The sequence below is a fragment of the Anas acuta genome, chromosome 2 (genome assembly GCF_963932015.1).
Source record: "Anas acuta chromosome 2, bAnaAcu1.1, whole genome shotgun sequence".
Taxonomy (NCBI): domain Eukaryota; kingdom Metazoa; phylum Chordata; class Aves; order Anseriformes; family Anatidae; genus Anas; species Anas acuta.
In genome coordinates, this window is record NC_088980.1 from 23,065,833 (window position 1) to 23,084,900 (window position 19,068).

Consider the following 19,068-nt stretch of genomic DNA (forward strand, 5'->3'; position numbering starts at 1 on the left):
TTAAGAAAATCTATAAATTTTATGCCAAAAAAGACAAATTTCAAGTCAGTCACTTCCAGGACTTGCAGGAGGAACTCATCATAAAAGTTCATTTTTTCTTTCATGTTAACAGTGGTTAACTTTTTTTTTGGTATGGTAAAGTAATTTTTAAAAAGTCACTTTTCAGTGTAAGTGCTTATTTCAGAATCCTGCACATGCTTGTTGTGGGCAGCATATTGCTCCCAGGCCACAGAGCTACGTGTCTGTTTAATCTATCTGCTACAACACCCTTTGGCAAGGAGTTCCACAGCACAGCTACCCGTGACATCAAGAGTGAGGTCCTCTGGTATATTTTGCACTTGCTTTTTATCAGCTTAATTTGTTATCATCCCCCAGATTATTATTATTATTATTTATTTAGATATTAGGTATAGATATTAGATATACATATTGGAAAACAAAGTAATATGGTTAACACAAGGATGTTCTCAATATGTTACTTCCAGCTTTGGTTGTTCTAACTTCACATATTTTTATTTTTTCTTCTCTGTAACACCACACAATTATTCATAAAATATATAATAATGTACTTGACCATTTGTGTATATGTACATCATCATACTTTATGAAAACACTCTATACTGAGCCTGTGCAACACTATTTTACATACACAGACCAAATCTGACATTTGTTTTGTCGTGACCTTTTTATATATACAGTTCAGTAGCTTGTGTGAGATTTTCTTTTTAATTTAAATCTGTGTAATATTCATAGGGAGATAGTTTCTTAGAGGCTCAAATTAGTTTCATTCACTAAATATCTGAAAAAAAAAAGGCTTTCACGGTATTAAATGTAAAAATCTGAAATTCGTGTTATCTGCAGTTTAAAGTAATCTGCTTGGAAGAAATGAAAGATCTGCAGGTGACTACGAACGCTGGGTGATTTATTGATTATTTTTATCGACTTAGTAAGTAGCGGAGCAGAGACAATACTTGTGACCTGATGAAAAGGAGCTGAGTTTGCATCGGCAGGTCTGAGACTCAGCGCGCCTCTCCAGCAGAAGGGGAGAGCAACCTGTTTCTGTCGTTTAGTGGTGGAGGAATTTCACCCTTGCAAGCCCAAACTATACCACAAGCCCAAATGCACGGGCTTTCAGGGGGACAATGCACACACGATCACGGCCAGAAGCCCGTTTGGGCGGGCTGCTGGTGGCCGGTGCCCGCTCCTGGTCCCGGGGCTGCGGGGATGGGGATTATCCCCATGGGGATAGGGGATGAGGATAGGGATGGGGATGCAGGACGCTATCTTCCTGCCACCGACCGCGGAAAAGTTTGGAGAAGAAAGGGAGGACGATGAGGGAGAAGAGGCGGGGGGGGGGGGGTGGTCCCTATTCCCCAGCCCGATCCACCTGCTGTCATAGTACCCGTCCCGGGTCGGCGGGACACAACACCTCCCCGCACACCCCCCAAAACCCCAAAGCCCCCCTCCTCACCGCCGCCCCCCGGGCAGCCCCCGGCTGTCCCGACCCCGCCTCCCGCCGGCGGGGCGAGGCGAGGCGCGGCGAGACGCGGCGCCCACTGCAGCAGCGGCCCGGGAGGAGGCGTGCGGCGGGGCTGCAGCCTCCAGGCAGAGGGAGAGAGCCATGGGGAGCTGCCGCGGAGAAACTCCCCGCCGGATTTCGCCTGCCGGTGGCCTGCTCTGAAGAGAAGGAGAAGGAGGAGGAGGAGGTGGAGGAAGAGGAGGAGGAGAAGGAGGAGGAGGAGGAGGAGGAGAAGGGGCCGTGGCAGCGGCGGAGTGTGCAAGTTGCGCTCTGCCCTTCTTCCCCCCGGGCCCGTCTCCTGCCAGCGGAGCAGCATGCGGACTGGCCCCCGCGCCCCCTCGGATGCGCGCTGCCTGCCGCCGCCGCCGCCCTCAGCGCGCCCCGCCGCCGGCCGCGCTCAGCCGGGCGCTGGATGAGACGGCGGGGGGGGCACATCGCCGCTGCGCTGCCTCCTGCCGCTCCTTCATGCGGGCGGCTGCCGCTCCGCCGGGGGTAGCACCGCCGCCGCCGCCGCTGCCGCCGCCGAGGAGGAGCCGGGCCGCCGCCGCCCCCCCGCCGCGGGGCCCCGCATGGCGTGCTACCTGGTCATCAGCTCCCGGCACCTCAGCAACGGCCACTACCGCGGCATCAAGGGCGTCTTCAGGGGACCGCTCCGCAAGAAGGGCGCCCGCTCGCCGGTAACGTCCACCTCCTCGCTCCCTCCCTCCCTTGCCCCCCGCACGGTAGGAGCGGGGCCGGGTGGGGGAGGCCGGACGGGGGCACGGGGACGAGGGGTGCGGGGAGGGAGGCTCCGTAAAGTTTCTCCGTGGGGGGCTCGAGTGGCGGCTCCCTCCCGAGGAGAGGTCGCTGGAGAGGCTCCGCGGGTGAAGGATGCTCCAGGAGTGGGGGCTTGGTGCCTTGGCACGGGTTTGGGGGCTGCGGAGGACGAGGGAACCGAGCCGGCTTTAGGGATGGATGAACCCCTGCCGTTGGGGTGCTGTGAGCTGCCCGGAGAGCCCCGAACCGAAGCGAAGCGTGGGGGAGTTTGGGGAAGGTCCCGCCGGGCCCCGAGCCGCCGGGCTGCTGGGGTCGGTCCCCGCGGGTCGCTGCAGGGCACCGGGGGACGCGGGGGGAGCTGCCGTGATCCAGGTGTCCCTGGGGAGCCGGAGCGATGCAGCCTCTCCTCCGCCTACCGAGGGTGGTGTCAGCACCCCAAAAGCCCCCCGGCTGGGGTCCAGCTCTCCCCGTCACCGTGCCGGGTCTGAACATGCGAAATACTCGCGGGTTGGCCCCGCTACCGGACTTGGTGAGGTGTCGGCGGTGCCCGGACCCCACCGGTGGTCCCTCTGCTTTGGTCCCGTCACAGCTGCACCCCAAACGCCTTTGGGGAACTGCGTGTGATGCCAAAGTCGCTGCTTTCCGTTTCTTGGCTGTTGATGGTGGTGAGAAGTGAAGTGACAGCATCCCGGTGCACAGCTAAAACCCCCTCCATGTCGTCCTACGGCAGCTTGCGGGTCCTTGTCCTGCTGTCCCTTACCCTGCTGCAACCTTTGTGTGCACTGCACTGAATCTGCACAGCGGGTCCCATCCGGCAGCCCCTGGCTGAGCCGTGCCCGTGCTCTCCGACCCGTGGGGCTGAGCCATCCTCGTGCGTGGAACCTCCCGCACGCAGGACAGGTCGGCACCAGACCTTAACAGAGATCCTGCCCCAAATCCGAGGGAGAAAGGAAAAGACCTCAAAGATGTAGAGCGGGAAGATGCTTGACTGTAAATACTTTGTACTGCGGATTTGTGTTTTGTGTCTAACAGAACTTTAGCAGCTGGTGTTCAAGTCGAGGGGAGATGTCAGGAATTACAGTGCCAAGAATAGTGTTATGTCTCAAATCCTTCCCAACTTCTTTACCTTTCTTTCTCACTACGTAATGAGGATGGGCACCACTCCTCTCAGCCTAAATACTTAATGAGATAAATGTACTAGCTGAATTCACCAGCACATCAACATTTTTGAGATAGTTCTGTCAACAGGTGGGAGGAATTTTTGCTTAAATGCTAATATCAGAGGAAAAAGATAAAGAAATATTCGTTTTGATTTTTCTTATATATACATAAAAAATATATATATATATTTTGTGTGTGGAAAAAAAAGAAGTAAAAGTTGAAAATAAGCTCAGGTTCACTACATAGAAACATGCTTTCCTGGGAGCTTTACAGAGTCTGAAACAAGTAGCAAGACCACTTTGTACTGCTTTTCCTGATGACAGACTGCTGTTTTTGAGATTAATGTGTGGTGGTTTTACCAGGAATTGAGATGTTTTGCATGGTATTGGACCATTTCTGTAGAATAATAATAATAATAATAATAATTTTAGCATTTCTTAGCTTTCATTCTGAATTATTGAGGGAAAACTTTCACTTCTTTGTACACTTTTTTTTTTTTTTTAGTGACCGCTATTTGAAGCTAGTCAGGCTTTGAGGTGATAGGCTAAACCCAGAGTAGTGACAGGAATACAGGTATATGATAAATTAATGTTTTATTAATGCTGGGTTACTGTAGGTCTAGAACTCTTTTGCTTTTAAGTGTTTGATATTAGCATTTACTACTGCTTCCATATGTGCTGTTTTCATGTGGGAGTCCGGGTTTCAGGTGAAAAACAAGGAATGCTTTGTTGGCAAACTGGATGATAGTGTGCTATTAAATCCTGAAAGCAGTGATTCTTTAGAGTAATTTGTATGTGTCTACAAACTTAACTTTCCAGATCATACACTCTTGCTCATCAATGTGTATGAAATTGAGAACAGTGAACAGTGAACAACACCTGGATGCATGTTTATATTGTGGATGTGGGAGTCATGCATACTGGAATTTAGTACTAATTGAGGTAGTAGAACTGTTTTGAGCATGAAAACAACAACCAACACCATACAAACAAACCCTCCAGCTATTTGTATTTTCTTTACCAATAAGCTATGAGTTAAACTTGGGACCACTTCTATACTTAATAAGTCATAAACAATTGACATTTATTTATATTGCCTGTTTTTTTTTTTTTTTTAATTTATTATAATTATTATTTTACTTAATACCTCCTCAATATAACTTTGAAAGGTTCAGGTTGTGTCTCACAGTCATTTTTAAAATGCTGAACTTGGAAGTAGCCTTGAAGATTAAATATTATAGCTTGTACCATTAAACAATCTTATATTTGTACACTATGAGCTATCTTATGCATGAGTCTACAAAGTTTTTAATGTATAATATGTATCTTTCTATATTTAAAGTGTTGTATTAACAGACCATGAAATGTCAGTAGACTTAAGGCTATGCTTTCAGAAATGAGAACAGTGGTGAATATTTTAAATACCTTTATCAAATTTCATGGTTATGTGAACAAGGATTTTTCAGTCTGAATATTCCCATAATATTTATTTAGCATACTTTGCTATTATTGTGTTAGAAATAAATCTGGTCCTTCTTCCAGGTACAGAGAGAGACCTTTAGCTGTAGCAGTACTAAGAGCAAGATATGGAAGACTACAAAGATACTGCACTTCATTTGAGCGTGTGAACATGCGGTGACATTGTCATAAGATCACTTTAAAACTCCACCTTCCCTTTGCCCATTTCTGCACACTGGAAAAGAAACTAGTTATGAAGTTGAGGTCTGAAGTTACTAGTGATGAATTTAGAAAGAGTGGAGTCAGAAGCAGTCCCCCGTGAATCACGTACCCACAGTGTTGTGATAGACCTGCACTGGAAAGGGGGTTTAGAGTTTGACCATGGTGCCAGCATTGCTGGGAGGGAAAGGCACTAAGCTGAAGAAAGAAGCTGCTTGTTTTAGAGTAGTGATTCTGTGCTGAAGCTTTTTGGTTTTGCCTGGAGAGTTAAGTTCATGAACATACTGCGAGCAAGTCGTAGAAAGCTTTCTGACTCTGAAATTTCTATTTAGCGGAAGGCGTTATGATGCAGCTCCTCTATTTATTTCAGCCTGTGATGTTGTCTGAAGGATTTCTGAGTCCTGAACAGATTGCCTTGATCAGCATGGTGGTTGTACTTTTTGCAGTCATGGCAAATATACTGTAATGCCCACTGGCAGCCAAACCTGCTCAGAGGTGTGCTGTCACACCCTTGTCACAGACCTGGCAAAGCCAGCACTGAAGAGGACTTGGTTGTGAAACTTTCAGAGAAAACCTTCCAGGATACAAAAGAAAATGGTACTGGGGATTCAGCAGATGGCCCCCTTGCCTCTGAATCACTTCGGATCCAATGTTGTTAGGGTGCACGGCTCTGCTTGTGGCTTTTTAAGGTGAGCTGTAAACAGTCTCATTTACTACTTGTTATTTAAAGACCCCTTTGTTGTTTTTTTTTTGAAGGAAATAGAAGATTCAGAAAAGCCAGTGCCTTAGCCAATTTCTGACTTGGCTAATTATTTTCCTTCCGTTGCTCCCTGCAGCTTCAGCTGAATACAATATTTTTCACATACTTCTTTACGCTGTTTTCTAATAAGGCTGTCAAGCAGCTGCTCTGTTGCACTTAGGGCTTGCCTAATTTCTTTGGGGGGCAGGGGGTGGGAAATGCTCCAGAGTTATCTTTTCAACAGCACAGTTCTCCCCCCATGTCCAGAGGTTCCAGTAGCAATAAATAAGCACCTTGCAGCTACTTGGAAGTAATGACTGTTTAGTTGATACAAAGCCACAAACATGCTGTTGCAGCACTAAAGTGAGTGTAACCAGGACTGAGTAGCACTTTATTACTCTCTGTAGTGGATAGCAACACCGGGCTCTTGAAAACTTCTTAGAAACTGAAGGGGTGGTTGAGGAATTTGGTACTGTAAGTAGGGAACAGTACCATGCCATGGCACAAGCAGTTTTCCCAGTCTGCTTGAGTCTGAGCGGGAAACACTAGCAAGACTGACTTTGGAGTGAATAGTGCTGTTTGCTGTTTGCCAGCAGCAAGGAGAGAGGTGTGCCAAGAATGGCTGTGAGAAAGCGATGTAAAAGCTAGATATGGTGCATGTGTACCATATTAAATGTGGTCTAGGTGGCAGCAGATTAAAAGGAGGGAGCCACTGAATGTCCAGGAGATTAGCTGGAAGACCAAATAACTTGGGAATCTCATATCACAAATCTCTTGTCCCTCAAAGCTGTGTCTGTACCCTCAACAGCTCTAAAAGCAGAGGAGAAGGCTGTGGTGTAGGCACTACTGGGGAGGGGGCACAGGAAGCAAAACATTAAGAAACATAGTAAGAAGTGATTAGTAACGAACCAGAGACTCAAATAAATAACCTAGTTTGGTTAGCTTTGTTGGAAGGGAAGCAGAAATAGCAGAAATAAAACACACCAAAAAACTACTGAAAATAATGTAGATAGGGGAAAAAAAAAAAAAAAAAAAAAAAAAAAAAAAAAAAAAAAGGACAAATAGGAAAGGAAACAGAAAGCAGTACTTTCATTCATATGTGCATATGTGTTTACGTGTCAAAAGTCTCTGGCAGCTGCCTTGAGAAGAGGTGATCACAGGTCGGGGGGGAGCCTGTGCACTCTGCTGAAAGCATAGAGCAGACACTGCACCCTGTGATACATAGAGCAGATACTGCACATGCCTGTGCACACATGAAGGGGAGTCACAGATGTGGGAGGGTCACCCTGGTTTAGCTATTTCTAGATCATTGCTTCTGGGCACTTCACATATCTGAGTGGGCTGAGTGTATTTCCTACCAAGCCTAATGCTGGAGAATGTAAATATTTAGGCAGCCCACGCTAAACTTGGAGGTGAACTTATTTCCTGGCTTTATGGTCCTTATTACTGTGCTTTCTGGGGAGTTCAGCAGTGCATGAGGGCAAAAACAAACCTTCAGAAAATACAGTAATGTGTTTTCAGCCACATGTAGCATTGCTGCTTGATTGTTGTATTAAACCTATTTTTGTGTTGCCTACAACTTTTGAGCATATTTGGTTTCCAGTTCCGTCAGTGGGCATCTCACTTTGGATATAACATTACAATCAAATTTAATCGTCTTCAACCAATTTCTGCAGGGGCCATTTCCTTCACCCACAATTAGCTGTAATGTTAAACAGGTGCTTTATGTTTTACTGTGCCCTTCCAGCAGTCTAATATTTTTATTGGTCCCTCTATTGAGTTCTTAAAACTAGATTGATGTCTCTCTTATTTTTCATGTGGCAATGCTTGTTTGTCGATTACTTCCAAACTGAGAAATTGCCACTATATCCATTTGCATCCTCACTTGCAGCTCAATCATATTTTACTCACCCAGGGTATAGCAATTTATTTGTTTTTATTCTGAACTGTGTGGAAGTTTGAAAAGAGGATTTTTTTTTTGTGAAACGAGTGCTTCTGCAGATAGCGGGTTTAGCTGCTAACAGCTCTAAGTGTTCAGGGCTATTCCTTTGCCTGTTCCTCTCCTGCCCTCTGGACTTCTACCCACTGGTGCTGTCCAAGGCCAGCTGTCCTGCCTGCACTGGGGAAGAAATCCCAGCTCCTCACCCTGGCTCAGAGGGCATATTGTTTTCATTTCCTAAGGGTTAAATAAAGTCAGTAACTTTATTTACACAAATAATTTCACCTGAGACCCCTTGCATAAAAAATCATGGTCAAAAGAATCACATAATCTGAACATACTTATTCCTACCAAAAAGGATTTGTAAGAACTTCTTGCAGAAGTTTGATAAGTGGAGAAGAAAGTGAAAGTTTTTAGACTAGCCAGAATGTAGGTATTTTTCCCCTAAGATGTCTTTCCCTGATAGACTGTATAGCCTCTGGCTACAAGGCTTTTTTTCACCCTTTACATTTAATGCTTTACACAAACATTTGTTAAGTCTTTTTATTACATCTCAGTTGATTGTTTTAGAAGACTGAAGTCATTGTTACCTACAAATGGCATTTTTCTCCATAGTGTTAGGAAATCTGTAGGGTGTATTAAGAAGTGTGGAAAACTATTCCCATGTGGAAAATGTTGACTTTTCTGTGGAAAAAATGGAAATGCAAAATGTTTTTAACTATACACTGAGATACTGTTTTTTAAAAAAAATGCCATTGGTAGTATACTGTAAGAGAATTAGTTTTGTTATTTTATTTTTCTATCCTCCTGTACAAGCCTTGCTTCTTGTATGGATACATCCTCTGTGATACCCTCAAGGTCTTCACTCTCAAAGACAGTGCATCACAATTGTTACAACATACAGCAAAAACTGCAATCCTTCTTTTAGAACTCAAGATCTATAATATTACTGTGAAAGTTTTCATATCACAGTAAAATAAAAAAGTATCAGGGATAATGTATTTAAAGGGTCAAATGAAGTTTGTTACAGGATCAAGCCAGTGGTGAAGACAAGTACAGAAGCATAAATGGGCTGCAGGAACTTGAGTTCCCAACCTAACACTCAGGATCATTAAGAATCCAGTTTGTTTGCCCAAGGAATTCAGTGGTCTTCACTGGGGAAAAACTTTTTGCAAATATACTTAGGTGCAGTACTTCATGTGTGCAAGTATTTATGAATAGTGATAAATACATCCTTTAAAACACCTATTTAACATTCATGTCAATGGTTGGAAACGCTGTTTTTATCAAGATTTAAACAGTTCTGCTTTTAACCTTTGAACTATCAAAACAGTGTATGAACAGTATTCAAGTAACTTGGTTTATGATGATAATCTACATAGATGGTACCAGGGGTAGCTACTGTAATATTGGAGGTAGTATCCAGAGTTCACTCCTGCATTTCTGTATTTTATGTGGGCATGTATGACTGCTTGTCTTGTATAATCAACTACTGCGCATGAGTAACAGATTTGTCATGGCGTATGTACACATGCCTGAAAATGTTGCTCACTGCTCAGACTGTTCTGTATCCAGTTATAAGACATTTTAATGACATCTTTTTTTTTTTTTTTTTTTTTTTTGTATTTTTATACTTTACTAAATTTATGTGCATACTGGATAAGATGTAAACATCATCATCAGAATTTTGTCCCAGTTTCATAGTTATGCATAATGATAATTGGCAAGCTGGTTCAAGTAAAGAAATAAAACTATTGCTCGGAGATTGCATGCAGCTCTGAAACAATTCATACATTAATCAACTCTAGTTGATATCAATTTTTCAATTGATGTTTTCCCTGGAACACATTCTAAAACAGATTTAGTGCATTTGTGTCAACAGAAATATTCCATCTATATTCTACTCAGACTGAATGGGAGAGATGTATTTGATGTTGTTGAGGAAATTCTCAGTTGTAATCAGCTGTATATCTGCAGCCTGCATTTCCAGCTTATGCTGTAACATGTTAGGAAGGCTTGTGAAACTAGATTGGAAAGCATAAGAACAGACTTTCCTAAAATATAACCTTTGATAGCAAAATAATTTGTAGGTGGGATTTGGGGTTAAAAATCCCATCCACAGAATAGGTGTAACTTAAAATTACAAATAAAATCTGTAGGACTACTGTGATCAGTGGGTCTGCTGGAAATGCCAGCTCATATAGTTGTTAAGCTGTTCTATGCATTTTTAATATAATTTTCAAAGAACAGTTCTCATATTCAATTTCTCATTATTCTAATTTTGGTAGTTTCTGTGGGTTTTATACATGATCTGTGCAAACAATTTGTCTATACAAATCTTCATGTTCTCTGTGCTTACCATCAAATCTTCAGAGGGAGAATGAGTTTGTGAAGTGTGAAAAACTCAGACTACTGATGTTTTGTGGGGACAAAAGCAGAAAAAGCTGTGTAATCATGCCACCCTACATTAGACACCTTTCACCAGGAAAACTGAGTTCAAATCTTGATGTTTTGAGCCCTTGCCTGTGATCACAAGAAGCTTCTGGTGATGCATTACAGGTAGACAGGGAAAGAATTTGCAATGATCCCCCCATCAGTTGCTTGGTGAACATTGTGGTCCGAATGCTGGCTAAGGCAGGGGATCAGTGGACTGGATAATTAAAAGGATTTCTCCATGTGGGAAAGGCACTGCTTTTTTCCAGATATCGCTCTGACTGCTCCACCGTGCTGGAAGGTGCAGGAGCAGAATCTGCTGGAAGGCCACAGCTTGCATGACCACAGGTCTGTGCCAAACAGCACCTTTGCACATAGCCATCACCTCACTACTGGGAACTGCTCTGCAGACCTGGTCCCTTGTCTGATGAGGACAAGGTCAGAAATTGCCACACAGCCATTGAGAACTTGTTTTGAAGACAAAATTAAAAAGCACAGTCCTGCAGGTTCCCATAAAGCAAAAGACAAGACACAATGTGATGCGTATACAAGTAGTTTGTGCTTATTAAATAATAAATACGCATCCTGTAAATGTCACTGAATACGTATGCAGCTTCTCCTAGCTGTCTGAATGCTTAACTGCAGACCTTATAAAGCTGTACTACTGTTCTTTCTTGATATAGGTCTCAGGATATTATGTTGTATGCATATGCGTGGACACTGGCATTTGACTTCTTTCATGTCAGATATACTCTTATTTCCCTTCAAAGAAAATCTAGCAAAACCTATGCAATGTAAGGAAGGCTGAGCAGTGCTGGAGACAGCTATTTACACACAAAATAAACAACACTAAAAAAAGTTCTGTTTCTGGAAGTGAGTGATAAATTTTTGTAGTTACTAATAATCAATAGAGAAATCACATATGCGTGCTCTTTGATGCAGAAATTGTATTCATATCTTATAAAATAAAAATGACATTGGAATGAGTGTTGAGTACATAAAGTAGCTGTTTTTATCTTTTGTTCATATCTTCTGCTGGAGACCTTTTTAGTACTGTAATGTATTGTACACCATGTAGAACAGGGACTTTTTAGTAGACATATATTTTACAACATACGTGTTTTATTGCTTGGCATTATAATAAGTGCATTTTAGAAGTTAAACAAAAAAAAAAAAGCAAACTCAACATTGTAGTTATTTATCTCAGAAGTTAATTCTTTCTTCAAAATAAACAGAAATCTGTCTCTAAATTTATTCCCTAAAGGACATGTCATATTTGAAAATGCTAATGCTTGGTGAAGAAAGATCCACCTGTCTTTTCAGCTAGGTTAATAAATCTGTGCAGCACTGGTTCAGAGCTGTTCTTATTGAGGAACAAGTTTTCCTTTTGTGAAGTTTTAATTAAAAAAAAAAAAAAAGATATTGACTGAATTGGGCATTTAATTCTATAAAGTACATAATTCTTAAGATGATGGCTGAAATACTGCCACGTGCTGTATTATGACTTCTAATAGGGGAAGGTCTTCTAGCCTGAGTATCTCACACTATTATTTCATCACCTTAAATAATCTCTGACTTTGTAGGTGACTTACTGTGGTATCTGTGGGTTGTTGAATCAGCCTTCAAATGTTTATGTTGGTTTGCATACTTGTACATACTTGATAATTTCCATCAGAAGAGATATTATAAACAGAAAAACACAAGAAGTTAAAACAAAATGTTTCCTTGGAAGGGGTTTAACCAAGTTTACAGAATGACTTAACAGCACCTCCATAATCTTCCCAGTCAATAAAACCAAAGACAGAGAAACGTGCTTAAAATCCACAGCAAAAAAGTTTTGTTTCCATTGTCTATTCTTGAAGACCCATTCTTTAAGCTATAGAAAATGAAGTTTATTAGGTGTATACACTTAGTAATAATCAAGCTGAAAAACAATTTTTCTAGTTTTTCAAGTTTAGTTTCATCTGTAAACTTAGGTAAGAAGGACCTTGGATGCTTTTCCCTTCTATCAAAATATCATTGCTTGTTCTAAGTTTTCTAAGTTTTTTTTTTTTTTTTTTTTTTTTTTTTTAATCTAATTTATATCTAATTGCAGTAATATTGTATTTCTGACACTCCACAGAGCACTGTCTGAATAATAAAATTATTATTAGAAAGTGCCCCAAATGCGTATTCTTTGAAGCTATTTTTAGCCTGTGATTGAAAATTGCACCAAACAATACTGTAATCTTAAAGAGCGAAAAAAATGCAAACCCACCAGCAGCCCCATGCCCACAATCCACAACAAAATAAACAGAGTTAGTGGGTGAGATCAACACCACTGTGATAAATCACTGACAGCCTCTCTTCCCACGTCCATACAGGTAAAGTTCAGATCCTGCCCTTCCATTTGCCTGGGAGCAGGTATATAGATCCTAATTTGCTTCCTGATTGCATGCTAAGAATAATATCTGATTAAGTAATTGTAGTACCTTACGCTGAAGAGTTTTAAATATGTAAAGCTACTCTGAACTGTCTCCTGACAATAAAAAGGTATTGCTGAGCATATGTCATAAAAGGAATTATTTTCTATCATTATGTACTTACTTAGTTATGTTTATACTTCTAACCTCTGGCTAATAAGGATGGTGAATGTAGGCATTAGGCATTAGACAGCCTTAAAAAGATTGATGCTTTTGATTACAGCATACCGTATGATAAATTGTAGGGTTCAAATCTCGTACAGAGTTATAAAGGATATGTGGTATCTGAAGAAACATAGAGGTGTCAATTTTCTACTTGATGGTACTAATACATTTTGATAAAATCTGCATATTAAGAACAGAATGAGCCCTCAAGTACAGTGATTTAGTGCTGCAATTGTACACCGTACTTCACAGTGAGTAGAACAAACAATAAAAAATGTGAATCCTTGCTTTTACTCTGAAGGACATTGAACAAAGGAGTGTAGGCATTACTGCTGGCAGGCATGGAGATGACTTGGTTTTCTGAAGTGCCTGGAAAAAGGAAAGGAAGGAGGTCTAATAAATGGGAATGGAGAGGTTAATTGCAAAGTAAATGAGTTCACTACAGAAAGCGCTGAGGCTCAGAGCCTCAAAGGCTACATGTGTATTAGTAAACAACACCAGGGGATGTGCCAGGCACTGGAGTTTAATCATCTAGACTATGAAATTGTAAGCACTGTTTCCAGTATACTTGTGGCATGGATCAAGCAGCCCTCTCCTGAACTTGGAGAGGATTTGGGAATTACCACAGGGCAGGGACCCCTGCCAGCACACAGTTTCCATGTGAATACTTGCCTCTGGAAGCTAAGAAAGTTTGACTGCACTGACATGGGCTGTTCCGTGCCAGTTGTCCCCATTGCCAGAGAATGGTCCTGAGCCCTTTTTGAGAGACAGGCACAGATGTATAAGTGTCTATCTCACCTCAACGTGAGCATCAAAGTTTTTGCCAATAAAGACAGGTAAAAAAAAATTCCTTCTTTTGTTCTCAACAGTTGAAATCCCACCCCTATATAGGGCGAAGTTTGCTGCTTCTAGGGTTCTTCTGACATGTATGACCAATGCCATATGCCTATGTGAATGGACCATCTCTGACTCCAGCTGAAAATGGGCCCAAACATGTATCATTTCTGTGGTATAAATCTGGAGAAACTCCTTGCAACGTCGCAAACTCCTTGTAAGGTTCTGGAGTTCTCAGAACATTACATCCTCAGCCTGTGAGGACTGACTTTATATTTCTTCTAGACACTATATATCTACTGTTTGCATTTTGGGGGCACCAGCAATCACTTTCTCTAGGCACAGTAGCTCCATCTAAGTCTTTCTTGGTCTGGCTGCCTTGATCTTGAACCTTGCTCAGATTCTGGATGTGCTGGAGTCACCCTACAGTTAGTGTTTAAGTCTGCGCAATATATTTGCCCAGGATTTTTAGTTTCAGACCATCCTTCCTCTTTGAGATAACATCAGGTAGTACAGTGGGAAACTTGTGTAACACATAGGTGCCTGCAGAAGAAGCAAACCCAAAGACATGCCAGAATTGGGCTGCAGATGTTTTTTTTTGAGAGGTGTTAGGGTATTAAAAGTATATTGGCACTTGGGATTGCTCAACATTGATGTTTGGCCCATTATGGATTATCCCAGAAGTTATAAGCTTTCTGTGTCTCTGAGTAGGTGCAGGACTGCCCTCTGCTCTTAGGACTCCATCATGGGTACAGTTCCTAGAAGAAGCTGTTGAGGCCTAACAACATTTCAGCTGTTACTTCCCTATAGAATAAAGCGGAACCGGTGCTGGGGCCAGGGCCATGACAGTGGGATTGTGTGGCCATGTCTGCACAGTGAAAGCAGAAGCATCAGAGCCTTACAGACAGGTGACAGGCACTCACAGTGCTTTCCCACATGGCCACACTCTTCTACCTTGAAACATGGGACCCTTTTCCCAACTACCTACTGGGAACACTGTCCATGCTCTGTTGTTCCCCAAACTATAAATGCACTTTGGGAGAATGATGGGGACCATAACCCCAGATTGTGCTTTGAGCATTGTAAGAACAAAACAGTACTGATAATTGCATACTAGTGCTTGAGCCCATGTCATGGCTCTTTGTTACTAGAGCGTAACTTTGGCTCCAGCACCCTTAATCATATGCTGAAATAGGACTGTACCTTGGAGTGTGTTGTGACATCCAAAGACTGATGAGTAGTGGCTGGATCTTCTGACAGCAGTCTGGTGGGTGGACAAGATGGAGTGGCTGCATTCCTTGCAAACACCATTACAAGTCAGCCTTGTGCCTCTAATAGGTAGAGTACCAGGAAGTGTGACATGCATATGCTAACTGAATGGAATAAAGCTCAGCTTCACTACTCAGGCAATAAGCTTCAAAGAAAAAGAGCAGGTTAGAGAATATTTATGAATCATAATGAGCTTCTTAGAGTGCTTTTCACAGTTCTTCCAAGCATTCTTAACATGCACAGGTAGCAGGAGTACCCAGAGGCCATCAGGTCAGGGCAAGATTTTATCTTGTTTAAATCGATGTGGTTAATCGATTGCAGTTTTCAAGGCTTATTTACACCAGCGTGGATCTGGTCCTCAGATTTTTTTTCGACCTTATTTAGAAAGTAATCTGACTAAAGTTAGTGAATACCAGTTAACTAGGACCTTCAGGGTTCAGACATTGCTGTGACTCAGTTACAGAGTTTAAATAGAAGGAAAATGCAACCACAGTCCAAATATTAAACCTTTTCCTTTTTGCTGGACTCTGTACCCTGACTTTTTTTTTTTTCTTTTTTTATTTTTTCTGTACCACTGATTGACAAACAATGCTGGTAAATTACAAGCCATGCTGCTATAGCATATATATTCACACAGTCACCAGATCACCTTTCTTGCTACTTAGCAGCTCTTTGATTTGCACACTTCTCTGGGTGCATGCAGTTTGACTGAGAACTTGCTTCCACATTCCTTATCCTCATAACAGATAGATATTTGTTAAGAAGGACAACTCTGGATTTACTCACTGTGGAATGGTGTTGTACTATATATTTTAGATACTTGTCATGCTAATGTCATCGCCACTTGCTTTCAGGATCCAGATTTCCAGGTGGCTTATATCAGATCTAAGTAAAAAGACACATTTAAGGCATTTCTTAATTTTTCAGCAAAGAAAAAGCTCCACAGAAGTCAATCACAACTTTTGCTGAATTAGAAATACAGAGCAGTAATGTGAAATAGTAATCAGATTTAATATCCTCATATTAATTAACATTAATGAATATATTAATATTATCTGAACATCTGAATATTAGGCTAATATACTGTTCTCTGCTGTTAACATTTTTGTGCACAAGTCAGTGACAAGGCTAGTTAACAGCTGTTGACACAGTGATTATTTTCCTATAGAGGACATGTCATTTTTAGGTTTATTTTGGAATTTAACGCATGATCTTTTATTAATGATATAAGATGGATTTTCTGGGTTTGTATGTTTAGCTTCCCCATTAGGGATTTCTGTTTTTTTTTTTTTGTTTGTTTGTTTGTTTTCTTCTTGGACTACAGTGCTTCTGTGTTGGTAATTCCCTCTAACATAATATGTACTAGAAACTTGCCAACAGTCATATTCTGTAAAGAAACTGTTGAGCGTGATGCTTTTCCAGGCAAGAGGGACTAAAGACTAAAGACTACCTTTGGGTAGTCTTATTCCATTGTGTAACTGCTGGTGCCTCCATTAGGCACGTGAGAGGTGGATGTGTCTTGCTTTATGATCCACAGTTAGTAAGTGTTTCCATTGTGATACTAAGTGACGATCTGATAAGTCTGGAAAATTGCTACTAGAAAACTAAGTCTGGAAAAATATATGTAAAGGCATGCCAGACACTTTGTAAATCTGCTATAAGTTCTGTAACTGAAGTGTATATACACAGGAATTCTGATTTGCCTCCTGTTGGTATGTCTGCCAGCAGTGCCATACCAGCTGGACGGTGATAGCTAAATGGTCACTTCTCTGTCTCTATCCAAAAGTTCATGAGGAAATCTGCAAGGCATCGAAAATGGAGCTGTGAAGGGCTGGATTGTTCATCCTGTCTTTCTGAAAAGTACAGGGAGTCATCACTGGTTCAGCAGACTGGAGGTGATGTGGAGAACTGCCTCAGGAATGCAAAAGGGGCAGAAAAATAAGGGAAACTAAATATGCAAAAATAGACACATTTTTTCCCATAGATTTTGTTCTCATACTGATAGCAGTGCTAAAAAAGGCACTTATCCACGGCCAAAGGTCTGCGGCATGACAGTAGATCTAAAATAATTGACACAAAGAAGTAACAGATTTGGAAAATGGAATTTTAGTTGTATGTGAGCATATTCTTGCTCATTCTTTAGCTGGTTAATGAACTGCTCTACAACTACAACTGGAAATGGACTCTACTGTCTCATTATGATATTTATCCTACTGGCACTGATTTACTTCCACCCCAAAACACCTGAGAAACAGATACACATTATGTAGGATTGGGGTTAATTTGTGTGCAGTTAGTCTGTGTGTATGCATGAGTTATGGGCAATATAATGGAAGAAAGGCTGATTTCAGCATGCAGATAAGTGGTTTGGCTTAGTGCTGTAAATGCCTTCTTTGCATGACTATAATTCCAGTCTTCTTCTCAGATTGTGTAAACTATAACCTATTGCTCTGTTAGAACTCTTAGTGTATTTACCACAAACTAAAATTCTAAAAAAGTGTAGCTTTTGTCAGGGAAAAGCAAAGGGTACCCCTCTTCAGGTATGGTGCTGAGAATGATTTTGTGCAAAGGAAGGAATGAGTCATTAGCTTTTTCAGTTTCAAGACCACAACTTTTCATGGTAGATACATCCCTAGGAAGCAAAGTTTTTAGCCAGACATGTGCATTAATTTATGTCTGAACCATTTGTTAATATTGGCAAAGTGTCACAGGTGCTCTGAGTGCTTATGGCAGGCTGGGGAGAAGAATGCAGCAGCAGGTTGCTGCTTCATCCCTGCACGGAGGGCTGGCATTTGTATGCAGTGAGAGCTTGGAAAGGTACATTATTTTCCCCTGTAACTAGTACAGGAATTAATCTGTACTTCTTGTAATAGTTTCAAGGAGTTTTACTTTCTCATGATTTTCAGTAAAATTTCTTGTAAAAATGTTTATGGAAAATCTCCTATGCAATTACTCTACCATACAGTGACACATCTCACCTACTCTTTCAACATTTTGTGCTGCCAGAGGGATTTAAGAATAAATACTACTACAGAGTACAAAATTAACACATCAAATTAGTGTTATGCTGTGCACATATAATGATGGATAACGTGGATTAAGGGCTTGATTTGCATAGGCTGAAGTCAAGAATTCTGGTATTAGATCTGCATATGGTAAAGCTGAGATTTCTTGGTGTTATTTTGGTTTATGAATGGCACATAAAAGGTCTTGGATTTTTATTGATTGTATACAAATATATTATTAAATAAATATAGACAAAATGAATTAACAAACAATGGCAAAAACAAGACATTAGATTCTTGTATAAAGAAGATGATCATAGAATATGGATTGGAATCATATGATTATGAGTTGGAAGGTACCCACAAGTATCATCGAGTCCAACTCCAGAAAATACCAAATTTCCACTAACCATTTTGTTTTTCACTAAGAAATACATTTCCAGTCCTATAACTATTTTCTGAAGCAAAAAGTCAGATTACTTTCAGATCATTATATCATCTGTGCTAGAAAGTGCTAATTGGGGATTTGCTTACTACAAGGCTTGGCTTGACAGCAAACAAGGTTAATGTTAAATGGTCACATATCTGAGTTCATTCTAAATGATCTTTAAGGTTGAGATATTTAAAGAACTTTAAAGTTAGTTACCACTAACTTGACTGTGTTTGAAATGTGATCTGATGTATGATCAGACTTCTACAAAAAAAAAAGTTAGAACCCAAAGTTCAGAATCAACAACAGAAATATATGTTTCTAAACTTTAAAATTTATATTATGCAGGATACTGTAAGTGGTGTGAGTTCATTCTCTGGATGGTGGCACTGTTAAAGAAAGTGGATTTGAGGAGTTGGTACCATTATATATTGAAAATAAACAGTGAAATGTATCAGGGCAAAGAACTGTGTGTAAGGTCTAGGATACCCAACACTATCCCTTTAAAGGTTATCATACGTTTGTTAATTTATCTTTTCTCCAAATTAGACATGCAAAACACATCGCAGATGTCAGTTAATTACTCTATTTAGAGCTTTTGTTTTGTGACTGTTTGACCTTAGTAAAGAGGTTTTTTTTTTTTCTTTTTCTTTTTACTCTCAAAAGAAAAAAGTGTCAAA

General features: G+C 41.1%; 1 protein-coding gene across 1 annotated transcript in view; it reads left to right on the forward strand.

Moving 5' to 3' along the window:
* Positions 1 to 1,549: 1,549 nt before the first annotated feature.
* The window catches only part of ZNF804B (zinc finger protein 804B), a 239,849-nt gene continuing 222,330 nt past the window's right edge, over positions 1,550 to 19,068 (forward strand). Inside the window, exon 1 of the mRNA XM_068673904.1 lies at positions 1,550 to 2,196. Coding sequence (XP_068530005.1) covers positions 2,089 to 2,196 — 108 coding nt within the window. The 5' untranslated portion in view covers positions 1,550 to 2,088. The remainder of the gene's footprint in view (positions 2,197 to 19,068) is intronic.